At 36.3% G+C, this 15,151-nt stretch overlaps 1 protein-coding gene across 3 annotated transcripts in view; it reads right to left on the reverse strand.

The window, feature by feature from the left end:
• The window catches only part of Csmd3 (CUB and Sushi multiple domains 3), a 1,137,155-nt gene that overhangs the window by 241,390 nt on the left and 880,614 nt on the right, over window positions 1–15,151 (reverse strand). For all 3 annotated transcript variants that reach the window (XM_036207646.1, XM_036207645.1, XM_036207647.1), the window contains one exon: window positions 3,191–3,307. In XM_036207646.1, the coding sequence (XP_036063539.1) occupies window positions 3,191–3,307 (117 nt within the window). The remainder of the gene's footprint in view (window positions 1–3,190; window positions 3,308–15,151) is intronic.

Raw genomic sequence — 15,151 nt, forward strand, 5'->3', positions numbered from 1 at the left:
GTAAACTATCCAACTGACCACGAATTGTTATTTTTAATGGAAATAGAACTGGGATCCTAGAGTATAAATATTGGTAAATTGACCTAAGACTTTTTTTGTACATATTTATTTTAAGTGAGCTCAACTGAATAGCAGGCAAAAACACACAAATGATCATGATCAGATAACACACATCTGATGAGAAGCACACCAGCTCATCTGGTGTCATGTGAAGCAACTGTCTTCTTCTGTTACACTGAAGGAAACTGTCATTTTAGGCTTATTGAGAGATAACATGGTATACGCAAGATCATGTAGATGATCTTCTATGAATAACATAGAATGTTTTCATTTTAAAGCTTTTACCTTTGAATTTTCTCCAAGAGTAACCATTTCAGAGCCTCAACTCCTGTTCAAAAGGCAGTTGCTACAAAGAAACTGAGCGAATTTGACAGATAATGTGCTAAATTATTTACAAGTCAAGTTCTAAGAGCATTTCCCTATAAAAGATATAACAGAAGGAATGATAGTAATTTGAAAAATAACAGGAACAGAGAAAAATGTGAGATGTGAATGTGATAAAATGATAGCAAAAATCAATAAGAAATAGCTCAATGTGGCAATTGCAGGGAATTATGGCAAGGTGAGGATGAGAGCAGACAGAGGCAAAATAGGAATTTGATTTGTTGGGAACCACTGACTACTGCTTAACCATCTCATACCACAGAGTTAGCAGTACAGACAGGAAGTAGTAATGATTGGTGTGATTTAATTCCCTCGGTATGCCATGAGGCACAACTGGATGAGTTCATATTTGAAAATCCGATATTTATTTTTACAACTTAACGTTTGATTTCTTAACTAAATAACACAAGTGATTATTTCATTTTTAAGCCATGTGAATTTTAAGAGCTAGTTCAACTGAAAATGTAGGTCATTTGATTCCTTCACCTCTGAGGGAGATGGTCTAGTAGGGTTGGATGATGTTCCATATAAATGTGAATGTAAAAAAAAAAAAAAAAAAAAAAAAAAAAGTGCATCCATGTCTTTGACTTTATGTCAAGGATTTGCTCACATTGTAAAGTTTAATTATAATACAGGCTCACAATATATACAGTAATCATCACTACTTTAGAGATGAGAAAAATAAGGCTGGGCTGAAATTGTGATTTTTCCAACAACCACATGTGAGCTGTTGAGCTGAATCTGAACCCAGAAATCAAGCTCTAAACTGTCATTCTCCCACCCAATGTTTTTGAGGAATGTTTTTAAGGATGGTGTCTAAGAGATATACTTTAGATACACACATCTCTTTTCCTTTTCACAGCTCTTTCCTTCAGACAGAATTTCCATTTCACAAATAAAGAAATTGGGACTCAATGATATCATAAAATGTTCCCAAAGAGAACAAAGGGGATTGAATTAGAATTCAAATGTTTAAATTTGCATATAATTTGGAATGAATATGGAACATTTATAAAGTAAAATTATTTTTATCAATAAACCAAAGTATACTTTATTTTATCTACTGATAACTCAAGATTTATTTCCCACAATTAGTTTTAAAAACTAATCATGTTTATCTCCATATGACATTATTTTTAAGCTAAGAGAATTAAATTCAATTCATATTAATCTGCCAAAATAAAGATTAAGTTAATTAGGAATTTATTAAGTAATTATTATGTCAATTTTTCTTTCTCTCCTGAAACATATACAAACTATTTTCAAATATCTCCATGATGACCAGCACGTATACATTTTCAGAAAATAAAGGGCCTAATTTTTCTCTTTTTAACTCTTGTGGCCACAAGTCTACCCCCAATGAGAATATAGCAGAGATAATCAACAGCTTTCAAAGAGAACTCAGAGAGCCATGCCATTTCTGGTAAAAATCATTGATAGGTTTTTCTCAGTAGCCATCTAAGAATTTTTGCAACTAGGATTCATAAAATTCTATAAGGCAGAGGATGGTATTGAGCATAAAAGGCAATGCCCATGAAATTCAAACCCCTACACAAGGGGATTATGTTCTTTCTTAAAGGTCACTCTCCACAATACCGAAAAACTCAAAATTGTTTCAATCGATCTGGTAGTCTAGGTTGAAAATACTTGACGCAATACTGAAATTGACATCTTGCTAATGCTAGCATAGCTCTATCACTATGATAAAATGAAAGGATAAATACTTCCTGTTTGTTGGCCATGTTCTCAATTAAGTCAAAAGTCTTAGACTAGATTTAGAAGCAGAAAAGGAGAATGTATAGGTAGTATCTGGTTTTAAGAAATTGGACTGGAAGCATCAGCTTATTTTATGTATCAGCAGCAGAAATGTTAAGTTGTTGTCTGACAGTTTCTACTGATAAAATCCATGTCCTTCTGCCACAATACTGGATCATCTAGACCCAGACATTCATGGCAGCAGTTACTAAAAGTCCTTTGCCATGACACAATGCTGTCAATCTCAATTTTGGTAGTTTATGAATGAACTCTCACTCTCTGTACTGCTCATTAAATTTTTGTTGCCTACCCTTGCATGAACAGAGCTTAAGCTGGGACATATCCATGTGGATCTCAGATCCAAGACCATTATAAGCCCTTTAGGTGACTCCTAAGACCCACAGTCAATCATGGGAATGTTGAGACAGCAAAGGACGCTGTATATTCTCAGTGCTAATATAGAAAAGAGTGTCAGGTTAATGAGAGGTTCTGAAATGTTCTTTGTTGTTATTTTAGAGTTGTTGTTGTAGAAATTATGTTTATTAAACCAAAACACTTTGACTCTTGAAATGTGTTAATAAATTATAAGCCTGACATATGTTTTATAAATAATTCTGTTACTGCTGAAATAGCTGCATGTTTAAATTTATGTATATATCGCATAGCAGATTTTGTTATCTGTTCCAGTAATTTCTCATTTTATGTAAACCCAATATGAAGGCACTTGGAAGGTTACTGGATGTTCTTATTTTTAAAAATTAAAAACAATCCTGTTTTCATTTTTGTATTGTTGTTCACCTGTATACTTGACTGTTAATTCAGATTAAATAAAATGACCTCAATTTTAACAAAAAGTTACCACCTAAACAATTGCAGAGCAAAGCACTCTTTGAGCAGTAGATATTCTCATGAAAATTGTTCAAATACCATGTAATGAAAATCAAGCATGTCTAGAAATGAAAGAATGCACAGTGAGATGACTGTTACTTACCAAACTCCTTGGGAACTGCTATAGCATAAACACAATTGTGTTCCACACTGTAATTTTTAGGGTAGTTTGGTGATAATACGGTGCCTTCTGAACCTGTTGAACGACTTCCACAAGGTGCTAGTAAATAAAAATGATAAAATATACTTTTTAAAAAAAAGCATTAGAAAATTTAAAATAGGAATAACTTCTTGATCTATAGAAAACTGATTACTAAATTTTAAACATCAAACTTTATTTTCCTTACTTATACAAGTTATATTCAGTCTTAAATATTTTAAAAAATAAAGTATTTGTAAAACTTGATAAGCAATTAAATTTACTGTCCTCAAAAGCAAAGCAATGTAACAGTTATTTCTAAAAGTAATAATGATGGCCTTTCATTTATAAACTTGCAAAATTAATAATATCATTATAACGATGAGAAAACACATATGCACATAGGAAAGCTGCCAGGTACTAAAATGTTACTCACTTACTCAGATTCCATTATAATTAGGCTGCTGTCAAGTGAATTATTTCTATACAATGGCATGCATGGCTTTACAAGTATATTTCCTCACTCTAAGCCAGCAGTTCTCAACCTGTGGGTGGCATATCAGATATCCTGCCTATCAGCTATTTACATGACTCATCACAGTAACAAAATTACAGTTACTAGGGAACAATGAAAATATACTTATAGGGCTGGGGTCAGCACAACATGAAGAACTATATTGAAGGGCCCCAGCCTTAGTTGAGGAAGGTTTTGAACCTTTGCTCTAAGCATTCTCTTTTCCCCCAGTCTTTATTTGCCTTGAAGTCAAACCAGCTCATGGTACCTTGACGCTGACTTATTTGCTATCTTAGACCCAAATTTCACAAAACGTTGTAGCTGAACGCTTCTGGTAAAGAAGACACACTAGGATTCCTGGAGAGGATATCATAATGTCTGGTCTAGTACTCAGAGGAACTTAAGTGTTTTTAAATAGCCATCCATTCATGAGCGCTGATATTCTCTAATCAAAGAAACAACTTAAGAAACTATGTATCATGAGGGGAAAAGTGGCTAAAGCATGGTTGTAGATTATACCAAAGGTTTTTGATTAGCTAAAGGGATGCTATAAAGAAAGTATGTTGCAAGTTCAGGGAAAAGAAATTTTAACTCAGAAGAACAGCTTCAAACTGTTAAATGGTACAAAGCAATTAGTAACTGGAAAAGGAAACTTGATCTTCTGTTATTTGAGGAAGCTCATACTTCCCCATGGCTATTGTTTTCCATATGGAAATTGGAAAGTGCTTTCTACATAATCTTAGAGGCCTCTGGCTCTTCCCTATCCTGTCTGCGATTTATGGCCCTTGGAGATATCTAGATAATCCTGTTGAGCAGCCCAGATAATCCTGCTCATCAGGTTATAGTTAAATCACCTTGCCCCATATCCGTTCTACCCAATCCCAAATTGCCAGAGTATGTAATTCCCAACTGTGCTTTTTCCCTATAAAAACTCTCTACTCCTGGGCCCTGGGCCACTGAATTTTCCTTCATATGCTACATCCAGAGCATAGGTTGGCAGCCCAGGTTCGAATATGATAATAAAAAGATCCCTGGGTGTTTGCAATGGAAAACAACTCCTTGGTGGTCTCTGGGGGTTCTGCGACATGGGTGCAAGATAAATATGAAGGATTTCTGTATGGATGTATGGAGATGGCTGTTTACTTTGTGACCCATGGTCACTAAATTATAGATCCTGTAAAGTTTCTGGCAGCCTTTGTTCTTTGCTTCTTGTAGTGAGCATGACCAAATTTGTAGCCAATGAGGCCCAAGCTTATAACAGTTGACAATAACTGTGAAGTATGTGATTATGTAAATAAGGGGAAATTATGTTAGCAGAGATCTTGTGTAATAGATTTGCTTTATGCTTATCCAATATAAATATACTACACTGGGTCCCCAAGTATTGCTCTCTAGCGTCTCTACATGTTCTTAGTCCTAATTCAGTTTCTTCATAGTGGTGAAGTTGGGGAAATGGCAGCTTTTGCCTTCCATTGTCTTAACAATTAGAAGACAAAAGGCATATGAAGAACTTTTTATCCTTTCCTCAAACTGGTTGTTTTCTCAAAAGAGCTTATAATTACCATAAGACTTCAAACAAGAGGATTCACCTGATCCACATTTCAAGTTAGCTATAAAACTGTATTTTGATGGTATGTTATTTGGCTCACAGAAGAAACTAAGTAGGGCTCACATCAGCTCACAGAGACAAAAGAGGAAAAAATGGGTCCTGCATGGGATTTCACCAGGTCACCTGCATAAATGTTATGGCTGTTAGCTTGTTGTTTTTGTGGGACTCCTAAGAGTGGGAATGGGTGTTATCTCTGACTTTTTGCCTGCTTTTGACTCTCTTTTTCTGTGTATTGGGTTTCCTTGTCGAGCCTCAATATGAGGGCTTTTGCCTTATCTAATTGTATCTTGTCTTGTCCTGTGTGGCTATCATCTTTCTGAAGCCTGCTCTTTCCTAAAGAGGAAATGGAGTAGTAGATCTGGGGGAGAGAGGATGAAGAGGATCTGGAAGAAGAGGAGCAAGAAGAAAGTGTGGATAGGATGTATGGTATGAAATAAAAATTTGTTTTCAATAAAAAGAAAACAGTCATTGTTCTATGATTAAATGTAGAATGGAGATAAAGAAACAATTAGTATCCTTTTTACATAATATTGTGGTTTAGGTACCTCTAAGGATGTTTTAAAAACTCTTTGATGATAGAAACTCTTTTTCAAGTTGCATCTTATACGACCAGACTTCTCTAGAACACACTTAGCAAAATAACATATTGAGGTTGCTGAAATGTGCCATCTTGGCAACTATCCTAATGTTTACATAGCTAATTATAATTAATCATTACTTTGCAGCACTGGGGAATTATATTTTGACTGTACATACAGAGCCAAATTATTTTATGGATGCAAATGCTAAAATTCTCTTTCTAAAATGGCGCATTATTCTTATTCCATTAGCTGACTCAAGGTCAAGTAAAACACTGATTTGTTGTTTATACTCTAGGGTCGTTTATCAGCTTCTCTCTATCTTTTCCACTTTATCTCTTACAGTTCAGACTCTTGACAGTTTCTACATGGCTATTCCAATCACCAGTACTCTTACTCTGGCTATTGATTTGATTTTCCTAAAATGCAAGTCTTATCATGGTTCACATTTTTCTCTAAGAACAGTATAAAGGTAAAAAAAAAAAAATTCTCTATAAATATCTATTAGAAAATTAAGTAAACTGTAATTAGCAAGACCAGACTGCTGTGAAGTGATATCCAAAACATACAACACAATTCCATTTAGTAGAAATTATGACAGAAAAATCATTGAAATCCAATTCAGAATCCAAATAGGTCCTCTATGATCCAACCATACACAACATTGTTTTCTTTCTCCAATTGAAACTCCATTATTGCTGTTTATTTGGTTACTGGGAATCAGTACAGCTTTGCACCTAGAGTTAATGCTATACGGAAGATAAGTAGCTTTAAACATTCAAGTATAATCAATAATACAATGCCTAAATACGATGGCTGCACAGATACTAGATTCCACTGAGGGAACTGCAAATCCCAGTCAATTGAAAGTAATTAATCTGTGATAATGTTGTATCCATTTGGGACAACCTTCAGTGAGTGTATAAAGTCATACACACAGTTTAAATACTCTTTTAAATTACAGAGTTTTTTGAAAACTCATTTTTTTCATATAATATATCCTGATAATGCTTTTCCCCTATCCTAGCTGTTCATAGATACTCTCCACTTCCCAACAACTCCAAGTCATTTTCTCTCTCTTTCTTTAGAAACCAAATAAGTGAACAAAAAGCCAATCCAATCTAAGCAACAACAGCAAATCCAGGAACCGTCCCTCTTCTCTCTCTCTCTCTCTCTCTCTCTCACACACACACACACACACACACACACACACACACCACACACCAACACACACAACACACACACACACACCAACACACACAACACACACACACACACCAACACACACAACGCACACACACGCACGCGCGCACACACACACACACACACACACACACACACACACACACACACACGTACTTACATACACAAACCACAAAATCAGAAAGCAAATATACTAAGTAAAGCTCACTTAGGACCAAATGATCATGCACCTATGACTGTTGCATTCCTGAATTATATATGCAATGAGAGAGCTGACAAAGAAGAAACAAACAGGTTTTGCAGCTTGCTTTGCAATGAAGAAGGCTTTCGACTTGTGCTTGAGCAAAGACATGAGTGTGCCATAGAGAAGAACAAGTGTCCCTTTGCCACACAGTGAAATGGAACAGCGAACCCTTTATGTGGAGAGATATTTCTGCAATGTTCAGGTTATTGTAGAGACTTCAGAATACATGCAACATAGCCTCAAGCTACTTGAAATTTCCTACCTGCCTCTTTACCTGTGTAATGTATAATTTATTATCAAATATACTGTGTAATGAAAATTATGATATATAAATTATTCTCAGAAGGTACTTTGAAAAGCGGCAACTTCTTACAGGTCACAGAAGAGCAATGCACTATATTAAATCAATAATTTACTAGATGCGACCTGTGATCCTTCAGTTTGAAAGAAATGCTATACCTTACAAAACTGCTGGTCCACTTCTCATAAATTACTTATGTCCTGATATAGCCTGATTGAATGTCACAAAGCATAAATCCTCCTATGGAATGCCTTTGAAAGTTAGATCCCCATGGAACATTTTTTTAAAACATAAACCTGACATGACCCTCAAACTCTCTGTGAATTTTAACACAGACAGCTATTGTTCACAGTATTGACCTTAAAATTAAAGATGGTGTTTTTCTTTATTGGGTTTATTCAATACCTTGATCTTGGTGAAAATCTCCAAGAATTCAGCTGTCCCTTTTATGGCTCCATTCATGCCTCCTAAATAAACCTAAGCATTTTATTTTGCTTACCTGCCACAGACAAAAAGCTTCCAATGGTGTTTTCTTTAAATTTGTAAAGATAATAAACACTCTTTTAAATTATAATTATACTTAAATTTAATTTAGCTCTTATTTTGCCACTATATTTTGGTATAATCTCATCTATTCATAGGATAACAAAATAATACTATGTTTTCTTTGTTTATTTCAGAAAAGACACTAAAATCATTCTCCATTCCCCTTGAAATAATTTTCTTTTCTAAGTTCACACTACTTCAAATATCTATTTTATTTTATTTTTAATAATACTTATAGGTATATTGGCGTGAGGGAGATACATGAGTGAATCCAAGTCCTAGAGAGTCCAGAGGACAGAGGGGTTTTTTTCCCCTTGGAGTTGAAGTTACAAGAGGGTATGAGCAGCTCAGTATGGGTTTGCTGTGGGATGTTCTCTATGCTGTAATGTGTTGCTCTGATTGGTTAATAAATAAAGTGCTGATTGGCCAGTAGCCAGGCAGGAAGTATAGGCAGGACAAAGAGAGAGGAGAATTCTGGGAAGTGGAAGGCTGAGTCAGGAGAGGCTGCTAGCCACTGCCATGAGGAGCAGGATGAAAAGTACCAGTAAACCACAAGCCACATGGCAACTTATAGATTAATAGAAATAGGCTAATTTTAGATGTAAGATCTAGACAGTAAGAAGCATGAGCCATTAGGCCAAACAGTTTAAATAATATAAGCATCCGTGTGTTTATTTGAGTCTGTATGGCTGCAGGAGCTGGGTGGACACAGGAATACTCCAGCTACATGGGTTCCAGAAACCAAATGTAGGTTGTCTGCAAGAGAAGTAGGAGATCTGATCTCTGGAGCCATCATTCTAGACCATCATATAACTTTCAGTAGTTTTGTTTTTTTTTTTTTACAACATGGTAGTTACTGGCTTATAAGCCATTTAAATGGCTCAATAGGTAAACACAATAGGCTGTACATTCTATGTCTGTCACCTCTATGATTGTTTAGACTCACTGATTTGATATTATTGACTAGGAAGATATTCTCTCTACCCAACACTCCTCTGTGAGCCATGCTTCCCATCAGTGTATTCAATAACAAAGGCTATGAATTAGCTACCATACTTGGATATACCTTTTCTACTGGCATATAGAAATTCAGTAGCAGTCCTAGGGATGTAAGTAGTTAACCTGTGAATAGCATTTCATTGGTTTTTGACTCCTCATTTTAGACATTGAGATGGAATACACATGTTATAAAAAGTCATCTGCTCAGAGTGTAAACTTGGGTGTGTTTTGCCTGTCAGTGAGTTGCATAACCAACACAACTCTCTAGTTCCTGGACATTTTCCTCATCCCTATAAGAATTTCAGCATGAAAAAGCAGCCACTTTCTATTTTCTGCAATCCTCTGTGACAGACACAGAATAGTGATTTTGTGATAAAGTGTACACGACAATGACATCCACTTAAGATGACTGCTAGTGAATTAGTGATGTTTTCTGAAGCTAAAATCCTTCATGTAGTTTAGCTGAAAATGTACTTCCTGACACATTTTAAGTTATGCTAATCTGTTATTTTTTTAAATTAGGTAAAACACAAACATGTTAGTATAAGATGATTTTACAGAGAAATGTTTTTTAAATATTTCCTACCAAACTTTCAGCTCAGTGTTTATGACTTTGAAAGTAGGTCTTGAATTGTAAAGTTATACCAAGTCCCTATCACTGTACGGCACTTCATCAAGCAATTTCAGGAGAAAGATTGCAATCCATAATCATATTTGTCATTATTTATGTAGCTCATTAATATGGATTTCTATTTCTAGATTATTGGAGGTATTAAGTCAATGTTCCTGTGTTTTAAATATTATTTGTACCCCCAAATCCAAGTATAGTGCCTGTATATACAGTGGGTTTTTGCTAAATATGTCATATTAATAAAACTAATAAAATTTACCTCATTAATATTTTCCTATTGATGAAATATGTAGAGTTTAAAATTTATAAAATCTTAAAACCCTTCCCTGTAACAGCAGAATTTAATTTAAAAAAGCATATCTCTTTTGAAATAAAAAATAGGCTTAAAATCGATCTTCACTTTTACCAAGCATGCCTGGAGGAGAGAAATATGAATTGAAACGGCAACAGAAAGCCTCTGTTCAATCAGATCCAAACACAGGCAGAAGAAATGATGACCCTGACAAAATCTACTGCACATTTTCCCCCAAAATGTAGCGACTTTTAAGAAAATCAACTAGACCCCAACCATTCCAACTGATGGAGCATAGCCAGGAAGGCAGGGTAACTTCCTGAACTGTTCTACTCCTCTCTTGAGAGACAGTAGTCTGTTTGGTACCCTCTTCAACATATTGTAGCCCTCAGGAGCTGACATCATTTTTATTTATTTATTTATTTATTTATTTATTTATTTATTTATTTAGATTTGTCAAGGAAAAAACAACATTGCTTCCCCAAAGAAGACAGAATCATATTAATTCAGTTCATTTATGAGGTACTGATCTCAGGCTGGTTGTTGAGGGTTGGGATGGAGTTATCTTATTCATTATAATCCTGTCGAAGTCCAGAGGAGATACAATCAGCCATACTCCTCAACAAAATGGGAAGAATATAGCCATCATTCTCAACTCGATATTATACAGTTGATCTTTTCTTTATTCTGTGAATTCCGTAGAGAAAATGTAGTCTACATGTTCTCTATATCCTAACAGAACTATTTTCTATTTGAACTTTAGAATCTTCCTAACTTATTAATGTAGAAACTAAGCATGGTGATATTAGCTACTGTGACTTTGTCACCAACAGAAATCTTAGTTATAATAAATATCAACATATGTATTATAATAGTGAGAAGTATTTCATAATACTGTATTCATCAATATGGAGAAGTACAGTAGTTGTTAGACCTACTGTTAGAAGTCATGATGCAATGTGTAGATAAAAAGCAGATGAATGTGAATCTCCCCTTAATTATTTATGCTTATGATTACAGATTTGGGCTGCTCTCAGCTTTCTTCAGAGAAGCTTCTTATTGCAGAGGTTTAATACAGACCCATAACTGCCAAAATGCATGACTTAGTGACTTATAGAGCTCAGGCATCAGAGGAAAACTTGTACCAACCCCTTCTTGAAGGCTTAGAGAACATGGTAAAAGAAGGAGCAGAAAGAATGTAAGTCTAGGAGATGAAGAGGAGTGCAGGACATTCTGACCTATAGATAGGACATAGCTGTTCCTCAAATAAATTCACATCTGTTAATACCCACACATGATCAATGTATTTACAAATGCCAGCATGGGTGGAATACACATTATACCCCTACCTGAGAAATGAATATGTGTTGATGGCTAAAGATGCAGGAGGAATCACTTTTCTTTGGTGGTGGTGGGCATGGATGGGTCCCTCATGCACATATGGTCTATTTTAAATGGAGTTAGTGGGTTATAAAAATAAAAAAAAGACATGAAGTTGGAAAGGTGTTAGGAGATATGTTGGGGTGTTGGGAGGACTTGAGGGAGGGAGTGGAAGATGGTTACTAATAGGATACATTGTAGCATGCATTAAATTTTTAAAGAGGAAGAAAATAAATTGGTAAAAATGAAAAGGAAGCACATACAAAATATTTTTACATGTGTATATGTGTTGTATGTATATGTGCATATTTGCATGTTTGTGGGAACATGCATGTTTACAGTTGTATGTGCATGCCAATCTGGAGGCTTCCAAGGTTGATATCAAGTGTATTTGTTGATCACACTTATATATTAAGGCAGAGTCTCTCACTTGAACCCGGAACTCTTCACTTACCTAGTCTATGTAGCCAGTTTGCTGTGAAGACACTTTGTTTCCAACTCCTGAGTGTGGTGGTATTGTGTTCCCCAAAATATTGTGCACTCTAATAAATTTATCTGGGGTCAGAAGACAGACAGCCACTAGATATAGAGGCTAGAAAATGGTGGCACTCACACCTTTAATCCTAGCATTCCAGAGGCAGAAATCCCTCTGGATCTCTGAGTTCAAGGCCACATTAGAAACAGCCAGGCATGGTGACACATGCCTTTAATCCCAAGAAGTGAGCCTTTAATCCCAGGGAGTGATGGCAGAAAGTAGAAAGATACATAAGGCGTGAAGACCAGAAACTAGAAGCTTTTGGCTGGTTAAGCTTTTAGGCTTTTGAGCAACAACAGTTCAGATGAGACTGATTCTGCATGAGGACTCAGAGGCTTCCAGTCTGAGGAAACAGGATCAGCCGAGGAACTGGTGAGGTGAGGTAGCTGTGGCTTGTTCTGCTTCTCTGATCTTCCAGCATTCACCCCAATAACTGGCCTCAGGTTTGATTTTTATTAAGACTTCTAAGATTCCTGCTACACCTGAGTGTGGGATCACAGGCAGGCTACCCCATTTGCCTTACATTTATGTTGCTTCTGAGCGTGCAAATTGTGGCTTTCACACTTGTCCAGCGAATCCTCTCAGGAGGCCCCCAAATATCTATTAATTATTGCATTTGCATCCTTGGATAACTATACTGAATTATAATTGTAGTTTCCCTTTTGGGCCTAGGCAATGAACTTCCAAGAGAAGCCTGTGGCTTTGTCAGTGCACCACGTTTAGAAACCCTTACTCTACTGAGACTATCTTTGCCACCTTTCTGTCTGTCATTCTTCATTTGTGCTGACCCTAAAGATAATTTTTTTAGCAGTTTTTCTTGGCCCCATATGAAGATCAAGATGATTTTAGCTGCTTTGAGATGTTGGGAGCCCACAGTGACTCCAGCTTGTGGCTTGACTCCATTTTGACTTAGGGTCAGAGAGTTCAAGTTTTATTGCTCCTCAAGGCTGAACAATAGGATATTGGCCAAAGGTTATTGGATGCTTTGCTCTTCAAGGCTAAATAACAGGATGTGTGGCCAAAGGCATGGTTACTAGATGTTTTGAGAATTAAGGAAGTATTTACACTTGTTACTTTCTTGAACCATGGTTAGGAGGTCTTTTGCGGTGCCGCCCTTGCTCTGGGTATAAAAAGGCTGTGAGCTGGGTGGGAGGCAGAGCCAGGTGGATCTCTGAGTTCAAGGCCGGCCTGGGCTACCGAGTGAGTTCCAGGAAAGGCACAAAGCTACACAGAGAACCCCTGTCTCGGGGAAAAAAAAAGGCTGTGAGACAAACGCAGGGCTGCTGCGGTAGTGACTGAGAGCCTTCCTGAACCTATCCTGTGTCTTTTCTTTATGTCTCTGTTTTTCCTATTTGTTTTTTCTTAATCCTCGCTCCCCTATTTAGGACTGTTGGACTGAAAGGTCCTGGAATACAGAAATATAAAAAACCTAAATAAATAAACAAATCAATAAAAGCTGACAGTCATCAGCTTTAAAGGTTAACTTGTAACAATGGCTCTCTTCTTATAGCCAGCTTCTCTGGCAACAGCCAAGGGTTAACTTTTAACCCCCCCCCCCCCCCCAACCTCCTATAGCCAACAACTGCCTGGACCAAAGTAAACTCTTAATAGATGTTTCTACATGACTCCTAGCACGCACCCCATGACTAATGCTTTTGCCCTTACTATAGAAAGGGGGCCAGAACCTGCCTCCATGGCCATAGCCTCAAAATCCAACTCTGGCTGTTGTCTCAGCTAGCTGATAAGCTTTTCTGTCCCATGGTGATATATTTTTTTTTTCTGGAATAAAGTTTGCTTTTTGTTTAATAGACTTTGGTGGTCTGTCCCCAATTATTGCATGACTCAGGACCTAACACAACAGGTCAGGCAGAACCTGATATGAGACTCCCTTCTTTCTGTCTTTTATGACATGATACATCAGTTCTCTGGTTCATAAAAGTCCCCAAACTGGGCTTGGAACTGGGGAGAAAAACCCTAATGTTGAATTGACCTAAGGTTACTTAGAAAAGCCTCATGGTCTGTTAACATTTCTAGCAAGTCAGCCTAATTCACTGAATTGTGTGTTAAAGTTAGGGACCAGAGTCTCAGTTGCACACAAAGACCAATTTTGTCTTTTTATAAGCATACATCACCCTTAGGAATGTTGGAGAAAATGATTTGCTCACTGAAGTTAAAAATGTAACTTAATAAAATTTTCTTTATTTAATAAAAGAAGAGGTATAGTTCACCTACTCTTCCAGCCAAGAATATTATTTTTTGCCTTGAGAGTATTATAATTTTACAATATAAGCTCCCCCAGTCTTCTGAGCACTAGAACCCTGAAACTGAGGCCTTCAGCTGGGTAACGTAAGAGACAAAAACAAAATTACCAACTTGTCTCTCGTAGAAACAACACATTTTAATTTTCTTTTCTTTCTTTCTTTCTTTCTTTCTTTCTTTCTTTCTTTCTTTTCTTTCTTTCTTTTCTTTCTTTCTTTCTTTTCTTTTCTTTATTTCCCCCCAGAGCTGAGGACCAAACCCAGGGCTTTGCGCTTACTAGGCAAGCGCTCGACCACTGACCTAAATCCCCAACCCCTAATTATTTTCTTTGTCATTATTAAGTATCAGTAATTCCTATTTTTGAGAAAAAGTATCAAATATTCCAAGATGGACTAAAAATTACTATATATATATCAAAAGGGCAACTTGAGTTTCTCATCCTTTTTCAACCTCCCAATTACTAGAATTATAGGCACCTAGCTCTGAAGCTAAGTAATTTTCCTTTCTGTAAAGTTTTTATGATATTCTCTTTACTCTTTTTGTGGTCTTCTACAGATTGCCTGTAACCTGTGTCAGATTCTAGGTGTATTTATTAAATAATGACATAGCTTTCATTCTTTCTTGGGTTTTGGAGAAAGAATTGTTATCGGGATTTCTATGTCACTGGTAGAAGTAAGATTTGACTATACTTTGTTCTTCTGTCTAATTAGTCCATTTGTCCATTTCAATGTCTCCATAGCTTCTAAAGTTACTGCTAGACTTAATTTCTTTTAGCGGTAAGGAGAAAGAAAATCAAGAGTTGATGCAACCTCCTAATACATTAGAAGGTATCTT

This window comes from Onychomys torridus, chromosome 16 (genome assembly GCF_903995425.1).
Source record: "Onychomys torridus chromosome 16, mOncTor1.1, whole genome shotgun sequence".
Lineage (NCBI taxonomy): Eukaryota > Metazoa > Chordata > Mammalia > Rodentia > Cricetidae > Onychomys > Onychomys torridus.